The sequence below is a fragment of the Pseudoliparis swirei genome, chromosome 3 (genome assembly GCF_029220125.1).
Source record: "Pseudoliparis swirei isolate HS2019 ecotype Mariana Trench chromosome 3, NWPU_hadal_v1, whole genome shotgun sequence".
Classification (NCBI taxonomy): domain Eukaryota; kingdom Metazoa; phylum Chordata; class Actinopteri; order Perciformes; family Liparidae; genus Pseudoliparis; species Pseudoliparis swirei.
In genome coordinates, this window is record NC_079390.1 from 20,107,931 (window position 1) to 20,119,906 (window position 11,976).

General features: G+C 41.1%; 2 protein-coding genes across 2 annotated transcripts; one reads left to right on the top strand and one right to left on the bottom strand.

The window, feature by feature from the left end:
* Positions 1-1,442: 1,442 nt before the first annotated feature.
* On the top strand, positions 1,443-4,352 carry sc5d (sterol-C5-desaturase). The gene is made up of 4 exons (XM_056411556.1): positions 1,443-2,098; positions 2,292-2,424; positions 2,540-2,640; positions 3,184-4,352. Exons 1-4 carry the CDS (start codon positions 1,889-1,891, stop codon positions 3,646-3,648), a joined length of 909 nt encoding a protein of 302 aa, XP_056267531.1. The 5' UTR covers positions 1,443-1,888; the 3' UTR covers positions 3,649-4,352.
* A 244-nt stretch (positions 4,353-4,596) lies between these two features.
* Positions 4,597-11,336, bottom strand: plekhb1 (pleckstrin homology domain containing B1). The gene is made up of 6 exons (XM_056411557.1): positions 11,120-11,336; positions 9,179-9,331; positions 7,209-7,311; positions 6,560-6,599; positions 6,385-6,475; positions 4,597-5,579 (listed from the first exon to the last, which is right to left on the bottom strand). Exons 1-6 carry the CDS (start codon positions 11,154-11,156, stop codon positions 5,446-5,448), a joined length of 558 nt encoding a protein of 185 aa, XP_056267532.1. The 5' UTR covers positions 11,157-11,336; the 3' UTR covers positions 4,597-5,445.
* Positions 11,337-11,976: the final 640 nt, after the last annotated feature.

Below are 11,976 nucleotides of genomic sequence, written 5' to 3' on the forward strand. Positions count from 1 at the left end.
TAGTGTTTGAATAAGAGGTTATAATAAAACATCACGTCGCCCTGCTTATCGGCAACCACGTTGCACAAAGCTAATTGAGTGTGTCAGTAACACCAGGGACAGTGTTAAACATAAAAACAATATGTGGTGCACTGGATGATGCCAAATTAAAGAATGAGCTCATGCCTGTGGCATTTTTTTCATCTCAGTTCAATATTTGTAGGTCAAACTGAGACGACTTTAATTCAATGCATACGTGTGTAAAGAAAAATTGATCACAAGCGACAATGGCGTGCATGCTTGCCTGGTTGTATCTGGTTTCCATTGTATAATGTGCATGTTTAAAATAAATAAATCTTGTTGAATTAATAAAGCATTAAAATGATGCATCAACTAGGTTTGCGTAACCATCTGGGGGCGTGTCTGCCCTGCTCCCTCTGTGAGGCAGGACCTTTAAGCGGGCTGCAGACCGGTTGCTGCAACACCATGAGCAGATCCTCCAATTGGCCAATCGGATATCATAACAACCCTGCCGTGATGAGGAACTACGCGCTCATTGGATACCGCTTGAATGACGTAAGACGACGCGCAGCACTGATTGGTCGCTCGCTTCTCTTTTAGTCAGACTGGCATCGCACCGGTTTTGTACCGGAACACGAGCAACCTACACACGGTACAGTAGCCGACTATTTTAACTTAAAGACGTGACGTTATATTAACAATATGATAGCGGAGAGGCTTTAGCCGTTGCAACTGTTGTGTGTTTAGTTCACGCTTTTCTGCAAGCGCGGTAATGTTGAGCTTTTCAGTGAAGTTGTCGGTCGAGGAAATGACACAGATGTGACATCTACACGATTACAGAACGAACGTAACGTTACGTACACGCGTAGTTTCCATAATTCATCGACGTGAATTAGTGTCACTTTCACGGTTTGATTCGGCATGGTGTCTGTCATGAAAATTAAATCCGGATCAGAGGGCCACATCCAGGAGTCCAGCCAGAGTCCATCAATACGTCTCCATTTACTCACCGTCTATTACTGCCAGGGCGATGTGTTTATGTGTGTTTAATGTGTGTTATAGTTAAATGTGGCCAGAAATTATAGCTTCATTTAATTAAATGTTTTTTTCCATAGTTTATTTTTGTTGGTTTCCATTCATATAACTGTCTGGTTCACAGTGTACATTATTTATTATCTGCATGTAGTTTGCCAAAATATATTTTGCTTGTATTTATACATAGCCAGATAAAAAGCATAACAGTTGGGTTTGAAACTGTTTATGAATGCGTTTAAATCAAATTAAGCCAGGCATGTCGCTTTTGTTCTTCTTTCTTTAAAAAGCCTAATCTCAGTGTCCATTTATTAGATGTCATTCAGAGCTTTCAGCCTTCAAATTATTACTTTCATCAGCAGGAGGAGTTTAATCAGTTGAAGATTGCTGGTATTGATTAACTGTGTGATATCATGCTGTCAATCATTCACTATCAGTTATTTAATTCAGTTTATTTTGTAAAGCACAATATCACAAATTACAAATTTGCCTCAGAGGGCTTTACAATCTGTACACATATGACTTTCCTGACCTTTGACCTCCCATCGGATCAGGAAAAACTCCAAAGAAATAGAAAAAACCCTTTCACAGGGTAAAAAAGGAAAGAAACCTTCAGGATTATAACACCTGAAAGGCTGTAGTTGACAAATAACAAAAATGTATCACGTATTAAACACTGCTTGCAGCCTAACATACATCGTGGTGTGTTTTAAACCGTGTATCAATTATTAATGCAACGTATACATGCATAGATAAACACGTATAAATATAGCAAAGGGAGATCACACAAACAGAGGGGCTTCTGGGAAATGCAGTGTTATAACATGTGCTCCCTCCATACTTCACAGATTCGACCATGGATCTTGTGCTGAACGTTGCCGACTATTACGTCCTGACCCCGTATGTGTTCCCGGCATCGTGGCCCGAGGCCGGGGCCCTGCGGCAGATTATCAGCCTGCTGGTGCTCACCAACCTCGGGGCGATGGTCCTGTACCTGGGCCTGGGAGCCATCAACTACTTCTGGGTCTTTGACCACAATCTAATGAAACACCCACAATTCCTAGAGGTATGAATTTCAGCCTTTTTTGTTGTTGTTGCTTTGGTTTAAAAGCGTCGGCTAAATACATGAAATGTACACGAATATTGGCTATTTCTGTTTAGTTATTCTTATAATGGCATCAGATCAGTTCAAAATCAGACAATATCATGCATAATTTTCCTTATTGCCAAATCTATTTTTTATCTTTTTTCCTACTTAGAATCAGGTTCGGAGGGAGATTAAATATGCGATGACCTCTCTGCCCTTGATCAGCATCCCCACAGTGGCCTTGTTTTTCGCTGAAGTCAGAGGGTTCAGCAAACTGTACGACAATGTCCATGAGTCTCCGCTGGGTACGAATGCCCTCACCAGCTCTCGGTCGCTCTGTTATCTTGTTGTTGTTGTTGTTGACGCCCTGAGCGAACAAAGTGTGGTGTCATTGTGGTGACTCTGTCTGTGTGCTTCCAGGCTGGCCGGGGCTCTTCCTGAGTATGATCTCCTTCCTGCTTTTTACTGACATGTGCATCTACTGGATTCATCGCTTCCTTCATCACAAGCTCATTTACAAGGTGAGAACTAATGTGGGGATTGTTCTCTAATTTCTTCATTATTTATTGGCAGACATATTCAGCAAATATATCAGCAGATAATATTATTATTATTATTACATAAATATATATATATGTGTGTGTGTGTATATATAATATAATATGTGTGTGTGTATATATGTTTGTGTGTGTATATATGTTTGTGTGTGTGTATATATATATATATATATATCCTTTTGTTCTCTAAAGACATTGGATGGGCTAGTGTTTTAATAAAATGTATTGATCACAATTAAAGAGCCGGACATTAGGTTTAGGTATACATTAGTAGATCATTTAGTCATTCACTCTCCAAAGTTATACAACAGAGAAGTAAAAGTATCATAACTGCTCCTCACTTGTGCACCACATTGTGCATCTCTTCTTATCTTGGTGGAGTCTTTTTTATGATTAACCATATATAAATGGATATTATATCAGATGAAATTGATACAGATTTCTTTGAGGAAGCCGTTACTTTCTCTCTTTCTCTCTGACAACGTTGCCTTCTCCTCCCCAAAACAGCTGTTTCACAAACCACACCACGTGTGGAAGATCCCGTCTCCCTTCGCCAGCCATGCCTTTCATCCAGTCGACGGCTTCATGCAGGGCCTCCCGTACCACATCTACCCCTTCTTCTTCCCCCTCCACAAGGTGCTCTACTTGGCGCTGTACATCTTCGTCAACATCTGGACCATCTCGATCCACGACGGGGACTACCGCGTCCCCGGCGCTCTGACGAAGGCCATCAACGGCTCCGCCCACCACACTGACCACCACCTCTTCTTCGACTACAACTACGGCCAGTACTTCACTCTGTGGGACCACCTGGGGGGCTCCTACAGGCACCCGTCGGCTCTGATGGGGAAGGGTCCCCATGATCTGGTCCGGAAACTCCAAGCAGAGGGAAAGTTAGGAGGCGGCAGGGGGAAGGCCGAAGGGCAAGTGAATGGAGGTTCTCAGAGAGGAGGCGCGTGTAAGGAGGAGTAACAAAAGGGGAGGTCCCATTTAAATGCTGAGAGTGATCAATATTTTTATAAAGACAATGTGCGGCACCCAAACTCTGCTGGGAAACAAATCACGGCGTAATTTGAGTCCCTGTATTTGCCAAATGAGCAGTTTGGAGAGATTGAGATTGGAAACACTGGATAAGATGCATGTGAGATGGGTTTCCTCGGGATTCCTGTCATTACAGGCAAGCTTCGGGATCAGCCCAATTTTCCAGATTACAATGTTGGCATTCCACATTCCTGCCTTCCATGAAAACGTTGAAGAAAAAATGTGTTTCATATCAATTCTACATCAGTGCATATTAGAGATTGCACCAATACTGATATCAGATATCGGTCCGATACAGATTTAACCCTCCTGTTACCTTCTCATTTACTAACATTTGACCCCAGCAATTAAAACCTCCAGAAAATTATTGTGTGAGATACTTTATGTTTGTTTGTTGACTACCTAAATAGCCCTTTAAATATATAAAAAAGTTGATATTTCTTATATGTTTGACCCAGTGAAAAACAGCCTGGGGTCAAATTGACCCCAAAGAACACCGACATTAAACATTGAATGGGGTCAAATTGACCCTAAAGGTAACAGGAGGGTTAAAGAGCTGGATCGGGTATCGGTGACAGTAGGCTGATGTGATATAGGATACCAATATTTTAATAAATAACAATTCTGTACAAGAATATCTTTGTTTTTTGTTACATCTGTCTGTCCCGTTCACGCTCACATTCACCCCTACAAGCAGCTTCACTTCACCGAAGCTGCGTGTCTTTGGACTGTAGCTCCTCCACAAAATTGATGATGCATTTTCGTAATATGGTAACAGAATTTTGAGGAGGCCTTGGTGTGAATCTGAATATTTTAATAACGCCCTGAACTCATTTGTGTAGCGAGTTCGGACTGAACCTGAAAATGTGGCGAACCAACCGCTTTTTCAACTTTTTTCTTTTTTTAATTGAGGAGATCCAATTTAGAGGATAATTTTCAATATAGAGTTCATGCCTTCTCCCTGTCTTCTGGGGTGATTAGTATAATAAGAACAGATCCATCACCAAGACAACTGCAGAAGCTCCATCAGCTGATGAAGATGTGTGATGTGGTTAAAAGCTGGGGGGGGGGCTGATTAGTCGACCCTGGGATGTGATTTTTTTTATCGAACTAGAGCAATGCAGTTACAAAACATATGGTTTGTTAGTTGTATGCAACCAAACATCAATTGTGTTGTGTTACATCAATATACAGACTACGTTTTCTTCAATGAGCCGGACGCCACGTTTTCTACGGAAGCCCAGAACGGACAAACCAAGCAATCGCTTTCGAGAGGAACCGTTGGCGTTTACATGTTTTCTGATTGGCTTTTTGTTATTGCTTAAATCGAATGGCAAAAAAAATATGTACATTATCATACCATGTATAGTTGCTTATCTACGGTATTGAAACATAACCGACAAAAGTGAGTTGTGTGAGTTAAAGGTCGAGCTATTTAGTGTAAAATCCACGCGGCAGATTAAAGTAGAGACCGATACAAAATCGTCATCCTGGCGCGTTCAAATGCTCATGAGTAGATTCCGATTGATTTACGAGCAGGGAGAACACACAATGACACGGCATCCGTTTTCAGCTTAAGTCTTATATGCGAAAGCGCACATAAGGAAAAAAAAGCAGCTCAACCATAAAAGCAGCTCAAGATCCCTCCATCTTCGGGCCGTTCTACTCGTGCTAACGTTGGGCCCCCGGTCCCCGTGCAATGTCACCGCGTCAGTGATGGAGATGGTCTCAGCAGAACAAGAAGGGCATCCAGAGGAACGATCGCATGGCCGTCCCCGCTGCCATGCCTGCCACTAGTCCCAGTGCCAGATGCTCCCAGACTCCATCAAATGGGTCTCTCTGAACAACCACCTGCAGGGTTCCTGAGAGGAAAGACAGAGGGAAGACTCATTTAACGTTCACGGTCGACTCGTTGGCTGATCCGTGTCGGGCAAATCAGAGCGAGGGAGAAGCTCGAAACTAAATCTGAAGAGAGAGAGATGTGATGCTCTCCTCAATAAAGGGTGTTTATCAACCTGGACTCTATGTTCCTATGTTTTTTGTGCCAATAGGTAACTGATGGAAAAACACTTTCTTTTGCCCAGTATTGTATCTGACAACTTAATGGAAAAAGATGTTTGTGGACCACTTTGCCTGTAACCAGGGATTTAGAAATACTGAGGCCATAAGGTTGAGTTTCTCCAAAGCACAAAAAAAAAGCCCTCTAAAATGTTTGAGCAGTAACATAAAAGCAAAGAGAGATGCTGTTGTATGAAGTCGAAAGGTGCAAAAAATATATATTATTATTTGTGGTACATGTGCAGAGGAAAAGAGCTGTGGTGTTCCCTAGAACCAGAATGCACTGGGTGTGGGTGTTACACGCTGCCACCACTGAGAAGACGAAGAATGATACTATTTTCAGAGATATAATTGTTGCTTAAACACCTCACTGTGTTCATTTGTATATTGTATCGATAGAAAACTCGTTAAAAATCTGCAAAATATCCTTTTAAGAGTTTGGCTTGTTCCCCCAACACAACGTTGTAAATGCTGCTTCTAACCCTATATACTGTACTTCCAGTTAAAAAATTCTGATGATGAAATAACGATTTTTTTTTCCATTGGAAGTCAACAATCTATGGTAATTTAGGTGTTTTGGTGCGTCCTGCATTCATTATGCCGAAGTACCTGGTCCTGCTCCAGGTGTGATGTAGACCGTATGGTAGCTGTTGATGGGGACAGCTTGGTAGCAGTCGTCATATGGGTCGTATGTGAACACCTACAGAAAGAAAACCGTTGGCATCACCGAGAAAGAGAAAGCAGATTATGCCTCGGCTCTCACAAAGAACAATGGACCACTCACCGGGTTTCTCCTGGTGTCAAGCAGCGTCAGTTTCCATGCTCTGAAGAGAAAATGAACAAGAATGAAGCACTGACAGACGGTTGTGAAGGGATGTGGTGGAGGAAGTATTCAGATAATTTTATGAAGGAAAAGAACTAATACCACAATGTGAAAAAGTGAAAGGTCTAAACATATGTAAATATTAAAGTATGACAAGTAAAAGTACTCATTGTGCGGTAACATATTCCCTGCTCTATACGTATCTCTAAAAAGAGATATTGCATTATTTCCAGTGAAATATTAGAGAATGCAAACACAGGACACTAGGCCGGCGTTAATATCCAACAATGTAATGCGGTTGTGACGCCAAAGTTACGATAACCCACAATGGCGTGCTCTGCAGCATCAAATACGCTTCAATTGAAGTGTCAGCAGGCATACACACTAAAGTAAAGTAAGTCTGTTATTTGTCTTTTTGTATGTACTTTTATGTGCACATCTTGTATGCTGACCATCTCGGTCAATCTCAATGGGACCATGCTGACTGAATGAAGGTTAAATATAATGGAAGGGACCTCAATTGTCTCCTAGTATGTGGGTAACGTGTACAGTATGTACATCTACTGGTAAATCAAGGCAGACGGGACTAGAGTGAAGGGAGAGTACCTACATGGATTCATCCTCGCTGTTGGCACACAGGTTGACGGTTGAGCCGCCGGTGAGCTGAACCACAATGAGATTCTCCCTGGGATTGCTCTCCGGTGGACTCACACCTGCGGCACCAAAAACAGGTTAAACTAGAACGGGCACTCGGTAGAGCGCATACCTTCGCATATCACAAGATTGGGCGTTGAATTATGAACATGTTGGCATTAGTTGCATGCCAATTGGATAAAAATTGACCGTGCTATGGTAAAAAGAAGATTTTGACCTTTACATGACCTTGACCTTTGACCCGATCGATCCCAAAATCTAATCAAATGGTCCCCAGATAATAACCAACCATCACACCAAATTTCATGCGATTCGGTTTAATACTTTTTTAGTTATAAGAGTAACACGCATACAAATAAATACATAAATAAATAAATACATGAATAAATAAATACACGGCGATCAAAACATAACCTTCCGCATTTTCAATGCGAAGGTAACTAGAATGGTCACTCGGTAGAGCGCATACCTTCGCATATCACAAGATTGGGCATTGAATTATGAACATTTTGGCATTAGTTGCATGCCAATTGGATAAAAATTGGTCAAAAGAAGATTTTGACCTTTTCATGACCTTGACTTTTGACCCGATCGATCCAAAAATCTAATCAAATGGTCCCCGGATAATAACCAATCATCCCACCAAATTTCATGCGATTCGGTTTAATACTTTTTGAGTTATGCGAGTAACACGCATACAAATAAATAAATAAATAAATACACGGCGATCAAAACATTACCTTCCGCATTTTCAATGCGAAGGTAAGAAGTGACTCGCCCACATCATGTCTTCCGTCAGTCCAAAAAAACTCAAAGACAGATGGGAGATCATACATTAGGCGTAGTTGGGTACAATTAAATGGTGCATTTTGGATGTTACAGATTTTATACCCGATTTGAAATCAAATCAGATTTACAAACGAGTGGTCTGCTGATACTGAGACAGATTTTGTTGTTTTATATTGTGAATACGTTAAGCCTAGGCGAAACATTTAAATGACATCAGGACTCTTAAAGGAGAAGCGCCATTTGTAAGCCTTCAGAACAGCTTTGGTCATATTGTCATGTTTTCACACTCTTACTGGAGGTCTATTTTAAAAATCTCTCTGGACGTCTGCATGGACCTGATGTCTATATGATGGAAGACATTTGGTTTGCTGTGGAGAAATCCTCAAACAAAAGTCCCATGTTCCATACTAAATGTTCCTCTCCTTGAAAAAACACGGTTGTATTTGTTCTTCCGGTTCAGCGCTAGCCGAGTAAACAGTGATGAATATGTGGAACCGTTCAGCAGCTCCACTGCGCAATCGGATGTTTTTTCTTTACAGTTTTTAAATTCAATCACCCGTCAGTGACTGAAGTCCTGAAATCACATATGAGGACATTTTAAATTCCTTTGTAGTGTCTCGTGGTGAGGGCTCCTCCTGTGAGGAACTTCAAAAGCATCAAAGCATCATCAGTAAACTGAGTCAGACTCTGAAGCACATGGCTACAATTATTATTATTTTTTGCTTCAGAATATAGATACTAATAAATATGTAAAGTGTTGTGTATTTCAGTAACAACTGGAAGGGGAAAAAGCAGCCTTTTAAAGATATGTTTAGTAAACTTCTAAACATGTTTGAGACATTGACTAATGGATATCCTCAGTTATCTTTTGTATTCCAAATGTTAAATATGCAAATGATCCATTATGTAACACTAGTAAATTGTGATAAAAAAAGTTGAATAAAACTAGCACCTTACCGTACTGTAAATTATGGATGTTTTCTTTCCTCTAGTCTTAAAAGAAGACAATATGGAAGCAAATAACCCAAAATCTCAAAAATCGATCAGTGACGTACATTTTTTTTGTGGGTTTGAACAATGCTTGATCGCTCAAAACCTTTTAATTTATTTTTAAAAGTTAAAGGCAGCTTTCTTTACCTAGACATTCCAGGCCCGATCTCACGTCCACACAAGTCGTCTTGAGGCTGACGCGGTGCTCCAACTCTCGCCGGCTGTTCGTCTTGTAGAAGCAAAGACTGCCGTCGATCCAGAGGTCGCACCAGTTGAGCTTCCAGCGTTTTAGGACAGAAGCTGGAGGGGAGACACGTGGAGGTGGGAGGAGAAGCAAGAATGATTCAATTAACCGGTCACTCAACTCGAGGGTCACGTAATCGTTGAGTCGGGGCTGCGGTCAATGCGAGCATCTTGACTGATCGATTTCTCCTCTTTTGGTTGAAGCTATGTGAAAAGGGAACGACTTCGGCTTCATTGCTTCATCCTATTACAATGAGGAACGCGAACAAACTAGCTCAAGGAGTCTTCATTGATTGAACAATAAGTAACTCACATACTGCTAGTGCGTTTCTTACCTTCGCATTGAAAATGCGGAAGGTTATGTTTTGATCGCCGTGTATTTATTTATTTATTTATTTGTATGTGTGTCATTCGCATAACAAAAAAAGTTTTAAACCGAATCGCATTAAATTTGGTGGGATGATTGGTTATTATCCGGGGACCATTTGATTAGATTTTGGGTTCGATCGGGTCAAAGGTCAAGGTCAAGGTCATGAAAAGGTCAACATCTTCTTGGATCGCATGAAATTTGGTGGGATGATTGGTTATTATCCGGGGACCATTTGATTAGATTTTCGGATCAATCGAGTCAAAGGTCAAGGTCAAGGTCATGAAAAGGTCAACATCTTTTTTTTACCATAGCACGGTCAATTTTTATCCAATTGGCATGCAACTAATGCCAAAATGGTCATAATTCAATGCCCAATATTGTGATATCCGAAGGTATGCGCTCTACCGAGTGCCCGTTCTAGTTTTGTTTGTTTCCAAGAGGATGCATTCCCATTGGCTGTCCTGGGTAAGCCACTAAAAGTCATTGCCAGGGACAATTAATGGGATTAGTCACAAAAGTTGTAGTTGCAGGTCCTGTTTTCACTGATGCGTATACGTATGTGTAGCATTTCAGACGATATATGGGCAGGTGTGGCTCATAATATGAAAAGGTATGCTTTTTTTGCTGTGTTACCTGATCATAAGAAGTGTTTTTATAAAATGAAAGCTTTTTTTACTTCATGGTTTAGGTTTGTATATACACACGAGAGCACGTTTTCTTCAATGAGCCGGACGCCACGTTTTCTACGGTAGCCCAGAACGGACAAACCAAGCAATCGCTCTGGAGAGGAACCGTTGGCGTTTACATGTTTTCTGATTGGCTTTTTGTTATTGCTTAAATAGAATGGCAAACAAAAATATTTACATTATCATAGTATATTTGCTTATCTACGGTATTGAAACATAACCGACAAAAGTGAGTCGTGTGAGTTAAAGGTCGGGGCGCGGCAACTCTCCTCCCTGGGACTGTGCACGTCATCCAAACTGACCGATTCATGCGAGCCCCAAAAAAAACTGCCACCGTGTCATGTTCTTTAGCCAGAAGCAAGTGTGTTACATTAGATGTCAAAGTGTGTGTTTGTCTCTCTCTCTCTCAGGTGTGTCCTGTCCAGCAGCAATATGCTATTGCATTTATCCAGTGTGACGACGATGACTGTTTTGGGATCGCTTGTGAGGGGCCTCGTGTCCACTTGCGAAATCAATCTGTTGATGCGGTGACATCCATGAAAGAAGAAGAGCTGCCTTGTCTTTTGTACGTTGAGCACATCACATGGAAGAAGAAAAAGAAAAGTGCAGAAAGCAATTTTAATAACTAATATTAAGAGAAGGAGAGGAGATAACTGAGAATCCTCACGTTAGAGGTACTGGAACTGCACCCTTATTATTAAAGTATCTTTTATCAGTATCTATTCTGTCTATCAGCCTTCCCTTGAAAGCTGTTCTCTAAACAGTTGGAAACATCCGGTCTCTACTCACTTTGTCTCCACAGCCAGCCTGACCTCAGGAGCGCCATGTGTTGCTGTGGTCCCAGTCCCTGTGATTTAATTATGAAGATAATCCAGTAGCGGCAAAAGGAGGAAATGAAGTTGTTGATGTTGAAACAAGACTAAAAGATCCAGCAGCTGGTTTTGGACTCTGTTTACATTCCCTCCGTCCCCCAGACAGTGAGGTACTGGCAGATTAATGTGGACTAAGCCGGACTCACTGGATCATTCTGGATTAGGAGTGTTTGGCCACTCCCCTTCATCCCTTCTTCTCCTTCTGGACTGATTTGTCTTGTTGACTCTCGCACTGTGTGCCACACCGTGTTTATATTGATGAATCCTCTTGTTTCATGCTTATAAACTAACCTCATGTGAGCCGTGTCCCAATAATTCATGTGAACGTTTATTGCATGCTTTTACAAATTAATCCCTGCATTTAAATAACCACATGAAGATTAGCCAGGGGTCACCCAGTTCAGTTATGAGAGGATTCGCAAGATGTCGGCAGGATGGCCTGTGACACGCCGGTGACATCATTTCCTTTTATAGCTTTGAGAAAGAGTCATCTGATTGTCTATGGAGAGTAATTTCTTAATTCAGTTTAAGGTCATTGTCTGCAGTGAAATGACAGTGAAATCCGAGAGATATTCCGGGAGGTTTTTCCATGAAACCTTTGTCAACTTGTTGGTGACCATATTCATCTGCAGTGACAAGTTTAAATCATGTTGTGTGTGAAATATGGCATCCAGATAAAAGTACATTATTAAAAATTTAAAAAATGTCTTAGTTAGTTTCTAATTTCTTTTAAAATAATGTAATCTGTAAAACATTTTTCCAAGTGCACACAAG

What these genes read in the sequence shown, in the direction of transcription:
- plekhb1 (XM_056411557.1), bottom strand. Translation starts at nt 11,156, where the DNA reads ATGGCGCTCCTGAGGTCAGGCTGGCTGTGGAGACAAA. An exon ending in AGGCTGGCTGTGGAGACAAA is followed by an intron (nt 9,332 to 11,119) that starts GTGAGTAGAGAC and finishes TCTCCCCTCCAG; the next exon opens with CTTCTGTCCTAAAACGCTGG. An exon ending in TTGACACCAGGAGAAACCCG is followed by an intron (nt 6,476 to 6,559) that starts GTGAGTGGTCCA and finishes TTCTTTCTGTAG; the next exon opens with GTGTTCACATACGACCCATA.
- sc5d (XM_056411556.1), top strand. Translation starts at nt 1,889, where the DNA reads ATGGATCTTGTGCTGAACGTTGCCGACTATTACGTCCTGACCCCGTAT. An exon ending in TGTCCATGAGTCTCCGCTGG is followed by an intron (nt 2,425 to 2,539) that starts GTACGAATGCCC and finishes GTGTGCTTCCAG; the next exon opens with GCTGGCCGGGGCTCTTCCTG. An exon ending in ATCACAAGCTCATTTACAAG is followed by an intron (nt 2,641 to 3,183) that starts GTGAGAACTAAT and finishes TCCCCAAAACAG; the next exon opens with CTGTTTCACAAACCACACCA.